This window comes from Scophthalmus maximus, chromosome 1, assembly GCF_022379125.1.
Source record: "Scophthalmus maximus strain ysfricsl-2021 chromosome 1, ASM2237912v1, whole genome shotgun sequence".
Classification (NCBI taxonomy): Eukaryota; Metazoa; Chordata; class Actinopteri; order Pleuronectiformes; family Scophthalmidae; genus Scophthalmus; species Scophthalmus maximus.
The window spans coordinates 12,324,423-12,337,420 of NC_061515.1; the positions used below are offsets into that span (position 1 = coordinate 12,324,423).

General features: G+C 45.3%; 2 protein-coding genes across 3 annotated transcripts; both read right to left on the reverse strand.

Annotated features, from left to right (window-relative positions):
- Positions 1-272: 272 nt before the first annotated feature.
- On the reverse strand, positions 273-2,128 carry s100t (S100 calcium binding protein T). Of its 2 annotated transcripts, none has more exons than XM_035630927.2 (3): positions 2,046-2,128; positions 907-1,069; positions 273-822 (listed from the first exon to the last, which is right to left on the reverse strand). In XM_035630927.2, the coding sequence occupies exons 2-3, from the start codon at positions 1,066-1,068 to the stop codon at positions 661-663; spliced, it is 324 nt and encodes a 107-aa protein (XP_035486820.1). In that variant the 5' UTR covers position 1,069; positions 2,046-2,128; the 3' UTR covers positions 273-660. The 2 variants fall into 2 exon arrangements, with proteins under 2 accessions (XP_035486820.1, XP_035486829.1); XM_035630936.2 differs by lacking the exon at positions 2,046-2,128 and adding an exon at positions 1,232-2,004.
- Positions 2,129-3,717: 1,589 nt separating this feature from the next.
- si:ch211-105c13.3 (uncharacterized protein LOC325758 homolog) lies at positions 3,718-8,928 on the reverse strand. The gene is made up of 3 exons (XM_035630951.2): positions 8,770-8,928; positions 4,312-4,433; positions 3,718-4,216 (listed from the first exon to the last, which is right to left on the reverse strand). The coding sequence occupies exons 2-3, from the start codon at positions 4,429-4,431 to the stop codon at positions 4,061-4,063; spliced, it is 276 nt and encodes a 91-aa protein (XP_035486844.1). The 5' UTR covers positions 4,432-4,433; positions 8,770-8,928; the 3' UTR covers positions 3,718-4,060.
- Between the last annotated feature and the right edge of the window lie 4,070 nt (positions 8,929-12,998).

A 12,998-nucleotide genomic window follows, 5' to 3' on the forward strand; every position in this document is an offset into this window, starting at 1 on the left:
CTGCTGTAAAAACAGGAAACCTACCTGTTCATTAAAAAAATAACCTTTGTTTTGTTATAATATCCCTATAGTGACATTGATATCTTGCCCGTGATTGACCCAAAAGCAATCTCTTTCAAATCCAATTCCTTCGGCCTCAGAGCCAATTTAAGTTAATGGAACAGTCGTGTCAGAGCTGCTCGATTCGAACTCGGGCCACTTGCTGCCCCCCGCTGCCCGTCACGTGTTCTTACTCTTCTGTTGCTGCTGTTAAAGAATTACAACCAGTAGTGTGTTGTTTAAGTAAAGGTCACATTTATTTTTTCCAAGGGGGGAATGTCTTTGTCTGCATGAGCTACAAATACATAAAGAGAAAAAGAAAGAGAGATTTATTCACATGTTCAACAATGACGGCTGCTGAAACTAACTTGAACTCTCCAGATTTTCACGTTGCAATAAACACAGTTTTAATGGATTGATGGGATGTGGCAGACGAATGCATACGTGTGTGTGTGTGTGTGTGTGTGTGTGTGTGTGTGTGTGTGTGTGTGTGTGTGTGTGTGTGTGTGCGTGCGTGTGCGCATGTGAAGTCCATGACAGGATGTCCTTCACCCATGTCTAAGCGGTTTCCTCCCTGGACCTTGTGGGCTTGCAGAGTGGGCGTCTTTGTGCCGAGTGTGTTCACTTCGTCTCGGACTTTTCATTGAACTCCAGGAAGAAGTCGTTGCAGGCTACAGTGAGGGCTCCGACCAGTATGATGAACTCGGTGAAGTCAACCTCCCCGTCGTTGTTGGAATCCAGGTCTCCCATGACCTTATCCACTGCCTCCTTATCCTGGGCATTCTGCATGTGTGAGGGTATACAAAAAGAAAGAAATTAGGATGGATCTTTTTTATGCCTATGAAGCCTTGTGTGTGCATTCCTTACCCCCAGGTAGTTGCCAAGCTCTGTGGTGAGCATCTCTTTGAGCTCAGCCCTGCTCAGTGTATATTTGTCCCCCTCGTTTCCAGAGTACTTGTGGAAGGTCTGGATCAATAGCTGCATGGCGTTCTCCAGGGTGGAGGCATTCTCTGAGTTGGGCAAAGACATTCTGGAGAAGGATAAGGGGAGAAAGAAAGGGAGGAGGAGCAGACGGCGAGAGACAGTCCATGTCAGTCCTTTTGCCTGCAAAATCTGCCCTCTCAAGCATGAAGTCTGCTGCGAATCAATAGAGGTTTAACGCTTTTTGGCAAACACAAATGCATCCACTCACAATTTCTTCTCCCCACTCCGCCAGGCTGACTGACAGATTAGTCATGAGGAAAGACACGCAGCTACAAACAGATGGTGTCTGAGCATATCTATCTAGTGACAGCTGAGGTATTTGGCAGAGTCAGAAGCCCCGCACGGCCCCCGAGTCACATTTTTCTCATCAGGAGAGTTTCCGCCCCGTCAGTGGCTCTGATAAGATTGTTGCCACAGATAAAGTTGTCCTCAATCTGTTTGTTGCTTTGTCCCAGTGAAGAAGACCTCTGGGAGCCAGGACGGAGTCAGAGGCCGGACATGTGAGCCAGCTGATAAGAGTGAAACTCTAAGCTGGTAAAACAGCTGAACCAGTGGAGGAGATGTAACCAGGACACAGGAGCAACCTGATCTGGCTTTTACTTCAGCTCCACCGGATGGTATAGAAAACCCTAAGGACAGGTGTAAGTCCTTGCCTTTCCTGAACCTACCTCACCCCTGAACTGTGACCACTCTTTCCCAACTGTCAGTCTCTCCTGGTGGATGCAATGTTCCAAATTGTTGTGAATGAACTATCAGAAAGACATTTTTGGCAAACTTTTCCCTCGCTGTTGTCCAGATAAAAAGATTTACTGAGTTATCAGTTAATAAACAGAAAGCGCTCCCTGTCTTTCTCGTTGATTTGCACGTGGACTTTGAACAGTTGGTGCACCTGGACAAACGTCATGCATCAGCTGCACCCATAGAATTCTACACCTAGAAACAGTCAAGACACAACAAATGCACAGACAGTCTTCAGCGTTGACTGTTGTGTTCTCTCGCATTTCTCTCTCAGTGTTTCTTACCTGACTGGAGCAGGTGCTGGCCTGTTGGTCAGGTGCAGAGAGAGAGGAGGGAACGGCGATGATGAGGAGGTTGAGGGGGACAACGTCTTAAATACATCCCTCACTCCACCCATCCCACCTCTCCCTCCTTCGCCCCGTCGCTCCTCTCCTCCTTCCCATCCCCCTCTTCCCCTCTCCTCCTTCTCTGCTTACACATCACACACCTCTGAATGTGGGCACATGTGAGAACCACCCACCATCGCACTCTGTCAGCGACATCTTGCACTAATGTACTGTACAGGTACTGTAACTACAGCAAGACATCAGGTAAAATGATGACACCTTTGTATTAATTGAACGTAGTCGCGCTGTTGTTCGCCACTAGACAGAAGTTAAGTCACTCAGCAGCCACTGGGAGTAAATAGTGAGTTTGAGAGACACAGTGTGAGAGTCTGTAACATTCATACTTTGTTGAGCTCGTCGCTCGTGAGCATCAGCATAATGAGCTACAGTGCAGTGACAACCATTCATCACTTCCTAATTTACAGCTCGCTATGTGACTCTGAATCATCCCGCTGCGCTGTTGTGCAACCATTCGGTAATTGGTTAAATAAATGCAGCAGTAAAACAAATACAGGACCCAGACAAAGATGAACAACTGGACAGCCGTTCAAATAGGTCTGATTTTAATCAGCAAAAAGGGTATTCAGGTAAGTGCGGCCGGGGGCGAGATGTTTACTGGAGCAGAGGTGGATCATGCCTGATACAGTATCCGGAGGATTAGTGTAGCACCGATGAATGGAGCCATCACACCTGGCAGCCATGCAGAAAAATCCCAACACAAAGAACACACACACACACACACACACACACACACACACACACACACACACACACACACACAGGCAAACATGTTCATTCAAAGACACACACGCACACACACATGCACGCTTTCACAAATACCTTCAAAGCACACTACATGCGAGCACATGACAGACTACGGAGCACAAATGCATTCGGACAGGCGGACAGTTCTGGTCATGTATCCATCAGACTTAAAGCCGTATAAATGGATACACCGAGAACCAAAGGGCATGAAAAATAAATGAAGAGCAACAATCATTGACGGAAACACATGTAATCGTGTTCACTTGAATGAATGAGCTTTAAAGATCATAACGGTAGAAGCAAACCAGCACAAAATGAATGCAAAAACACTGTCAATGCAAGAAATGCATGTTCTGAATCTGCCATCGTACAGTAGCAGGACCGCGTAAGGGCTTCTTCTTGTTTTGTGTCTTGTTGCCGCAGTATATTGTGTCCGTCAGTGGGGTAGCGTATTGTTGTGTGCACACTCGAACGCACCATATGTGCATACTGTATGTATAGTGTTGCAGAGTGGTACACAATAGGAAGTGTATACTGTCAGGATCAGGTTGCAATAGTTGGTGCATCTAAAGGCTGCTGAGTTTGACTGTCACGGCTAAATTTAGCAAGTGTTGCTGGCAGCTGCGGAGGGAACAGGTATCATCAGGTATCAGCGGTGTCTGTGGGTCAAAGCATATCAGGAAAACCACTGCATGCACACAGTGTTGGTGTTTGGTTTCCCAGCACAATTTCAACGGGAGTCAATGGAAAAAACATCAGCAATGAGACCAGTCGATGGAACACGAGGGAAAGCCTGCACACAGTGTGGGTTTAATATAAAGCTTTTATTTTTTAAAATATGGACATTTTTCTTTGTGTAATTGGTATGAAAAAATACATGCCCAGCTCAGAGTCCTTCAATGTGTCCTTGACAGAGGAGATCAGCATGATGAGACTGAAAGATTGATCTGGACATCAAGCTGTAGTTCAGAGCGATACACAGCTGTTAGGTGAAGTGACTGAAAATGATTATGGACGGCTGTGAAAGAATTTATGCGTCTTGTTCGGGAACATTTGGCAAGGAGAGCAGAGGCGCGAAAGGTGCAGAGAAGGAAAGCGAAAAGGTTGATGATCTGCAGATCCCCCAAACACTGCAGCTTCACACGCCTCTATGATGCATCTGCACTGGATCCACTCTTGCGCTGACTGAGGGAGTTGGCCAGGTAGCCAATCAGAGTGAGGTATTCCTGGAAGCTGACCTTTCCGTCGCTGTTCTCATCCAGTCCCCGCTGCATCTCCTTAATGGCAGAGGAGTCATTTGTTTCCTGAAAAAATAAAAAATAAAGGATTTAAAAAAAAAAAAAAAACTCTCTGATACTGATGGATATTTTGATAATACAAAAGGTATGTAGAGACTTACCTCCATCATAGAGCCGAACTGACTGCTAATCAGTTTCTGGAAGGATTTTGAATCTAGGTTCTCCTTCCCTTTGGAAGAACTGAGAAAAGTGGTCACCAGGGTCTTAATGGCTGACTCCATATCTAAAGAGACAGAGGCAAGGACAAAAAGTGGAGACGTGTTTTGAGTGTGGAAAGTGATATGAGGAGATATATGTCCATATCACCCACACCCAGACATCACGCCGTTAGATTTTTACACCAACAGTTCCCACTGAGTTTATTAGCATGAGTTCATTAACACTTTTAAAAAAGGCTAATTTCTGTTTTTCAGCACATCATTTGGTTGCATTGCAGAAGAGATATATATTCATAATAACCTTGGAATGCTTGCGCACAGCTGACCGAGTCAGATTGGGGATTCTTCACAATTAATTATGTGCAATCATACCATGTATTATAATGCATTTGAATTGAGTGCTAGAAATATTGAAACATTTCAACTTTTTTGAATGCTGTGCATGGTGGAAATAGTAATATTATTATATGAAATAAAACTGTGTGATTGCAGTTAAACTACAACATTGTTACTACAAGAATTAACATAGCGATTCAAAATGCAAATTGTCTGAGCTAATAGAACATGTGATTATTTGTTGTCAATTAGATCACATCATGAAACTGTACTCAAACTGAATATGTTTTGATATATGTCCTCTGAACATAAGCATGGACGAAAGGTGAAACACACAAGTGATGTCAGCATAGAAGAGGAGCAGAGGGGACGGGGAAGAGGAGGGAACGCAGCCTGGAGGCTCTCTGAGGTAAACAGATTACGAGAGAGAGGGAGGGGAAGAGGGAGAGGGACTGAAGGGAGGCTGAAGAGGAGGGGAGTCACACAAAGGGAGCTCTGATCTCTGATGGTGGACATCTGATCCCCACAAGCCAGTGGGAGGCCACAGGCTCAAATTACTGCCTGCTGCCCGTCTGCCGCGGCACAGCTCCCCTCACACTGTAGGAATACACTGCACGCTGTGCTCAAGTATGAACAACACGACCCAGTCGGTCAGCTGAGCACTATCAGATTAAACCTGGCCTGGGCACAAACATCTAATGCTGCTTCTGCTGGGAGAACCCAAGAACCATTTGATGCAAAGTCCTCGGCTGAACGTCGGAGACTTGGGGCAGATTCCTATCACTCTCTGCTCACAGCCAGTTGGACGTGCAGGAGGGCCAGGAACAGCATCTATGCTTTCATTGGTTGTCAAATAGCCACATCCCAATTCCATTCTACCATATACCAGCAGATGTGACAAAACATCAGTATGTGTACTGTTGATTAATATCACTAGGCCTTCACAGTGCACATGTTGACATGTCACAGTAGAAATGTGTAAATAATGAAATGAATGATGGCTGAATTCCAGTTAGCTGCTGCGGTTTCAGGGTCCAGGTCACACTGTCATGACTCACTGGGACACTTGAATGAAACAGAGCCATTGTTAATCTTATTAGTAACACCTATACTTTTTTAACTATGACAAATATCTGCTGTGGAATATATTATACGTCGTCTCACAAAGCAATGCACCAATGCTTCACAATTAATTGACTGTCACGATCATCTGCAACAGATTAAAACGAATTGCCGATGGTGGGAAAAAAATGATCTGGGAACACTTGAGAAGACATAAAAATAAATATCAAATCCAGCATTGTCGATTTGTGGCTGTGACAATCTTCGTTGCACATTTGCTGTTGATTAAGAGGATGAACTTTTGTATAAAAACTACAAATACATTTGATTGTAACAATTTGTCTATAACATACAAATTACATAGTTTCCTGCTGGTACAAAACAGTAAAGCATATAGATTTTTTTTAGTGAATGCAAAAACAGTACGCTATGACAATTCAAGTTTAGTTTTGTTGGTAAAACAGTAAACTATGAACATTTGTGTGTAGAACATATATTTTATTTGGTTATATGGGACTGGGACATGATGTAATGCCTGTAGACATTGTTAAAAAGTACAGTCAGAACATGTGCAGCCTCATGTATCCTGACAACAGAGGGGTCTCAAAGTTTCTTCTATTTTGGGGTCTCAACAAACAGAGAAATGAAAAAAGCCGGAGTAAATGCTGCAGATACTCGAGAGGAGTCGATAAGTATCCCAGCAGTGTGGGGTGAGATCTTGCTGCGCGATTTCCAGCGTGTATTGGAAACTTCCCCCGAGGCAGCGGTGGCCACAGGACGGGTAATGGTGATGGGTGCCTGGGGTGGTGTCGTCGGAGTTACTGAAGAAGCCGGCGAATCTTCCATTTGACACAGATGTCGCACCTCAGTGCTCACACTATGACACCGTGCAACACACACACACACACACAGGGGCGTACAGACAGACAGATATGAAGACACACACACACACACACACACACACACACACACACACATCTAAAAAGGGCAAGACAAATTATGACTTCTGCTGCATTAACCTAATTACTGGGTGAGTGAGAGCGGGCACCCAAACCCTGGATTCAGTTTCACGTCTCCCTGTCATGCACACACACTCTTTCCTACATTCAAGTGAGCATCTGTCATCAGCGTGCTGTTCATTATTATTTAATAGGTTACTATAATTGCCCCAGCACCTTCCTAACACCCTCTACAAGACAAACAGCAGCAGCAGCAGCAGGCAGACCAGAGTCTCTGTGTCTGCACAGGCCATGTATCAAAATGTCTGACAGGCCACCATCCATTAGAGTCTGTTTTTCGTGTAATGAGATAAACATGAAACCAAGAATCCGTTGGTCATCAGGGCCTCAGAACCAGAAAGCCTTAGGGAAGGCATTAGGGTAAAAGAAAAGAAACAAGCAGTAGTAGTGTTTGTTTGATAAAAGCGGGAGGTGGCCTCGCGGCGCGTGTGCACACATGAAGTTGTCCTCGCGGAGTGTGTAGTGAATGCTTGTGCGTTGTTTTATTTAGTACGTCTTGTGCTTTTTTGGGGCATTTTTACTTGATGCGTTGCTCAATGACTTCCTGTTCTTCTTGGCTTCAGAAAAAAGAAGAAAAAAATAAGAGGGCAATGTCTAAACGTAGCCTATTGTCACGAGTTAAACAATTACAGCAATAGAGTAGTATTAGTCCCCCTCTTCGATGATCTTCATTGGCCGGAGCCTAAAAAACAACTATACCCACCAAGACCTGATGATATCTCGTCACCCCTTGAGGGATCTACAGCTGCTCTGGCATGTGGTGAAATCACTACCTCCTGCTAATGTGGTTAAAAAGTTGATTCTCTGTCATATTATCATGCTCATTTTAGCAATACTTATTATGGTTATTTGTTTTATCTTTTGCTCTGATTGTGAGAGAGGTTTCTAATCACACAAGGCCTCAACCTTGTGCCACATTGTACAGTATGTCACTGGTGCCTCGATGTTTTAATCGGGACCTAGAGAGGTTCTGCGGATAAATAATAAATCTGTTTTTTTTGTTTTTTTTTAATGAACATATTATATTTGCACACGTCTTGATTAAACCAAAGGGATCGTGGTGACTGTGCAGACGCTGGTGAGTTGACGTCAGGCCCACAGGGAGCTGAAACTGTCTGCGGCGCTCGACAAGACCGGACTAGTTGACTGGTGAGTCAGGTTAGGCCCAGCCAGTCCACCCGCCGCCACCCGCACAGGTGTGACGCAGCAGGCCCCCGGGGATCGTCGGTGCCCCCCCCCCCAGCGACACGTCCCGGGACGAGCGCAGACCACCGCGGGACCGTCGGTGGGCGATCGACCGCCTTCGACCCGCGTCGCGCCGCTCGCCCCAGGTGGGACTGACTCACGTCCCGCACACGCCCGTTACCTGCCGCCGCCCCGGTGGCTGGCTGCGCCCCGCGTCATTCAAGTGACGCCAGGTCGAGCGACATTCGAGTCGCTGGAGTAATGCTCCTAGGTTGAATCATTCAGACCGGTGAAGTACATCTGACCGCCGTGACGACGGAGTGGGGAACCGACCGGCGGGGCGAGTACGGCCCCTGGGCGCATGTCGCCGGAGCCGGTCCGCGCCTCTCCGCGCCGCGCCGCGCGTAACTGAGATGTCGGGGTTCGCCCGCGTCCCACATTTACATTCCACCTCAACTAGTCCGGACAATTTGTAGAGCGACCAGAGGCAGGAGTGACACACGGCGAATGAATAAGTAAAAGGTTCCTCGCGCCTCCGGTTTCTCTGGAAGTGTAAAGGGACTGGGGTTGGATGACCGACGACGAGAACCCGATCCCTGTGGCCACCGAGCTGGGCACTGACAAACGAGACGCTCCCGAAACGACACGAGATTGATGACACGGTGGAGGAAGTCAGATAAAAACGGTAATTTCCTACAGCCCGCCAAGGGTCTGGACTCATCGGGAAAACCGCCTGACTAACTTCAAACACCCAGTCGCCACAGTGTTTAAATTCATAAGAAGAATAAAGGAGACTCACCGTTAGGTCGGGCGACAAAAGAAGAGAAACTAGGCTGGTTCAAGAACTGCGCTCCTTCTTCCTCAGTGATCCTCCTCTTCTGTCCTGGGCTGGATTAACTAGCAACACATATCTTTTCCGTGATTTAACTTCTCGCTCCAGCCAGCTCTTTTTTTTTTTTTTCCTTTTCTTTTTTTCATTGTCATAGGGCGTGTGCCTGAGAGAGAAGGAATGTGGAAAGAGGAGCAGCTTGAGCAACGCAGCACTTTCCAGCAACATTTCCTTACGAACGTTTCGGCTGCTCAGGAAAACAGAGTGAAAACATGTTCTTTTTTTAAACCCACAAGGTGAAGACTCAGTTTATTTGACTTTCACATTCACTACATTTTTGTATCGACACATATTTTCTCTCTCTCTCTCTCTCTCTCTCTACATGAGGGAACGGCCGCGTGCTCGCGTTCAAAGCTTTCCCCCAAAAAGACAGATGTATCCAGAGCCACACCCTGGAACTTCACTCACTGCAAAGAATGACAAAACAATGATGACTAGAAAAGGAACCCGTGGTGAACAAAATTCACACATGGTGGCACATGATGGGGAGGCAATAAACATGTCATAAACGTAAACAGCGATGCGTTTTATTCAGATTGTCATCAAGTCTCGCTGTGTGCCAACACCACACCTCTGTTTGTGTCCCGGAGAGAGAGGTGCGCCTCCAAGAAGTAGACAAGCCACCATAATACTTATACAAACATATGCTTGCACACGATGCATTCTCATTGTACAACACCTCTGCAGACCTGTAGGCACAAGCAGCCCTGTGTGCATGTGTGGTAAAGCCAACTGGCCCGACTGGTTTTTCAGACTGCTGAAACGAGTGGTAATCTGTGGCAGAGCCAGGGCCACTTTGGCAGCAGCTGGTGAGAGAACGGGGCAAAGAGAAAAACACAGCATTGTGCTGCTGAAACAGACTTTAGGGGCTTTTCCATTTGGCGGATTTTCCTTTTTTCTTCTTTTCTTCTTTAACAAACTGTATGGCAAACAGACAAGTCAGTAAGAGTATCTATTGGCTGAAGCCCCCACGCTTGCACGCAAGATGCCCAATCATCTGCCAGGACTCCAGGAAGTGGAGCTCTCCATCGTTGTTCTTGTCCAATGAGCTCATTAGTTGGTCAGCAGCAGCCGGGTTCGCCAGCGTCCTGCAGGAAAACAGGAAGAAAACGCGTATCGAACGCTCAAACAACCTGACGAGTCACGGGAGACGGTGCAGCACTCTGATAATATTCTTGATGTGTGTGTGTGATGGTGAAATGAGACAGAGGCAGGCTGGCGCCACTGGTATGGCACACCAGTCAACAAATTCATGCAACATCAGCAGAGGTGGTTTGGCACAAGGATCCTTGACTCTGTCACCATCTAGTGGCCACTGTGTTTACTTCAGCGTTTTCGTGTGAGTGGAAACATGGAATTTTCCACAGCCCAGTTTTTTGTTTGTTGTTTGTTTGGCCCCAGGAACAGCTACTTTCCGCTGTTGTGTGCTGGTTAAACACAACACAACCACAGTAAAGAGTGAAAACTCTTTATTTATGACAAACCCGTAGGCAGAAACAGTTCATATCCTGCAGGCAGGAGCAGAGTCCAATGTTCCCAAATGTCGTTTTCCAGTACTGTAATTTGACCCGGACCGATGATGACTAACATTTAATTACATGGCCAAAGCAACAAGAGCCAATGTGGCATCCAGATGATGCCCACTGCAATATGAATCCACCCTTATGAGAAAGCAGTTTTTCCTGGCAAACAGAAAGGTTCAGGGACTACATAGAATATCTTCTGAGACTCTTATCTTTCAGACAAATACAGCCGAGTACATTTCCTCATCAAAATCTACAGATAAAGTAATAAGGATAGCCTTTCACTGGCACTTTGTTCTTAATAAATATGTAAATCTTTAAAAACAGGTCACACATACATACTACTATCATTAAAAGGCTAAGAAATTCCCTAAAACAGGTTGGAACTATAGATTCCATGATGTAATTAGATTTGCAGTGTGCAACTAGTCTGTGGGAGAAGTTTTGGATCTCTGGATGAATCACCTTACAGGAATGAAAGCCAGACTAACTCAGACTCGAATCAAAGTCACTTTTAACAGGTTTAAACGGTTGTTCTTGTTGTTTTTCTCTCCACTGATGCTTTCTCATTGTGGGAACTAATGGGTTTCTCTCTACCACACTGTAAGGTCTCTGTAATCTGCCTTGAGGGAATGTAAATTGAGATTTTGCACTATGAGAATACAATTTTATTTAGGACGGTTAAAACACATCACAATGTGTACACGCAATAAGTTTAATGTTTTGCTTAGCTCATGCCGATGCATAGACAGCAGCCTCTACAGTAGCCTAACTGTGCCTGAGGGTGAAGCTGTGTAGAGAGCAAAACAACACAGTAAATCAGGTATAATTATATAATCTATGTGGCAAAAACTTCGGGGAATGAGACACTTGGGTTTCACAGCAGAGGAGTTGTATTATTCAAGCCAAACCTCTGACGAGATGTGCACAATTGGCATATTAGGGAAGTGGTTAGTGCTAACAAGCACAATGGCTTAATCATCCAGATACATCCACACATTGTTTCAGCCGTATGACACACACACACGCACGCACGCACACACACACACACGCACACACACACGCTGACACAGCGGTCTACAGTTCTCCTTCCATTCCCTTGACCATCATTGAGGAAGTGCAGCTGCTAAGAGAAAATAAATGGTTCACAGAGACGACGAGTAATCACGGGATACACAGTTATATATATGCATCAGCATTGTCCACAGGGCAATGCAGCTAGTTGGTCTTATGATTGATGCTCGGCTGTAGGTGTATTTGTGTCTAAGGACTTGTTAGGCTATTTTTCTCGATAGCCTGCTTTACCCACTCATCCAGCTAATGGCCTGGAAAGTACAGGGATAAAAGGAAAACACTATGTTCCGGCTGAAGGGGGACAGGTGACGGTGGGGTTTGCTTACATGTTGACTACACTACTGCTGCATTTGCCTAGAATGTTAACAAGCATTACATTGGTTGGGATTGGCCCGTGAGCGCAGTATTCATGTGCACTCCCCATGACAGTCATAGGGAGGCCCTTTTTTTTTAAGGGCTGGTTAAAAAAAACTTCCAAGGCCCATTGGAATTGAACCTATGCCCGATGGCCACACCACTGTGTACACACTATCTGGCAGGTGCTACAGCTTGTTTTCTGCAGAGCAGTCACTTCCCATCTGGTACTGTAGCTCACAAAAAAGCAAACAGTGTAGCTACACGCCCTCAGCCAACATGGCTATTTGCATTTGGGTCATTGGCTGTCTGTTTACCTTTTAAACAGGTGGTTGTACCAAACAGCAACATCGAGCTGTTTGATTCATTGTGTCACCTCCCCACCTCACCTTGTCCCCTTCAGATCGTCACTGATCTCACTGCTGTAAGACAGTCAACCTGCAGGGATTTCTTTGTGCTGGTGAGTCTGGTACAAGCTCTGCCCTCAGTCCATCATATAGTGAGAGAGATTAATCCCCGAGATTGGATGCACTTTAAATGCGTTAAAGCTTTTGTTGAGAAAGTAAAAAGAAGAACTTGGGAGAGACCCTCAAAGCCATAAACTCATACAGCAAAGCCACAGGGCTGATTTACAGTGTCTCCTTTTACAGGCTTTGTCGGGTAGTTATTCATTACAGAGAAGTTTACATTAGGGATCATAACTCGAGATGAAACTCGGCTTTTACATAGAGGTAGCAGGATGTGGATGTGCAGATAGGTCTGTGTGTTTCTGTTTGTATGTGGGGTTTTACCACTGCTGCTACAGAACAGTAGTTTTTACAATATTATGAGGAAGAATGCATATCTATACTGGTATAAATTATTTGTTAAAAAGAAATTGTGTAACTACAATGAATTACCTTCTCTCTCTCTCTCTGTTCTTTCTTTTCTCATGATAACATCAGCCGAGTTGTTGCTCCATGTATCCAGATGGAGACAGCAAAAAAAAGTATTCCTGAAGACACAAAGACGTCAGTGTGGCAAAGTCAATCCATGGTCCATGGACAGGAGACACTCGTGTTGTAGTGATCTGTGAGCAACAACCTTTTTACAGACCCCACTGACTTTCAGTGGAAATTTATATAAAATTGTTAAAACAAACTAAAAACTAAAATTATTCTTTATATTAAATAAAAAAAATAAATCTCA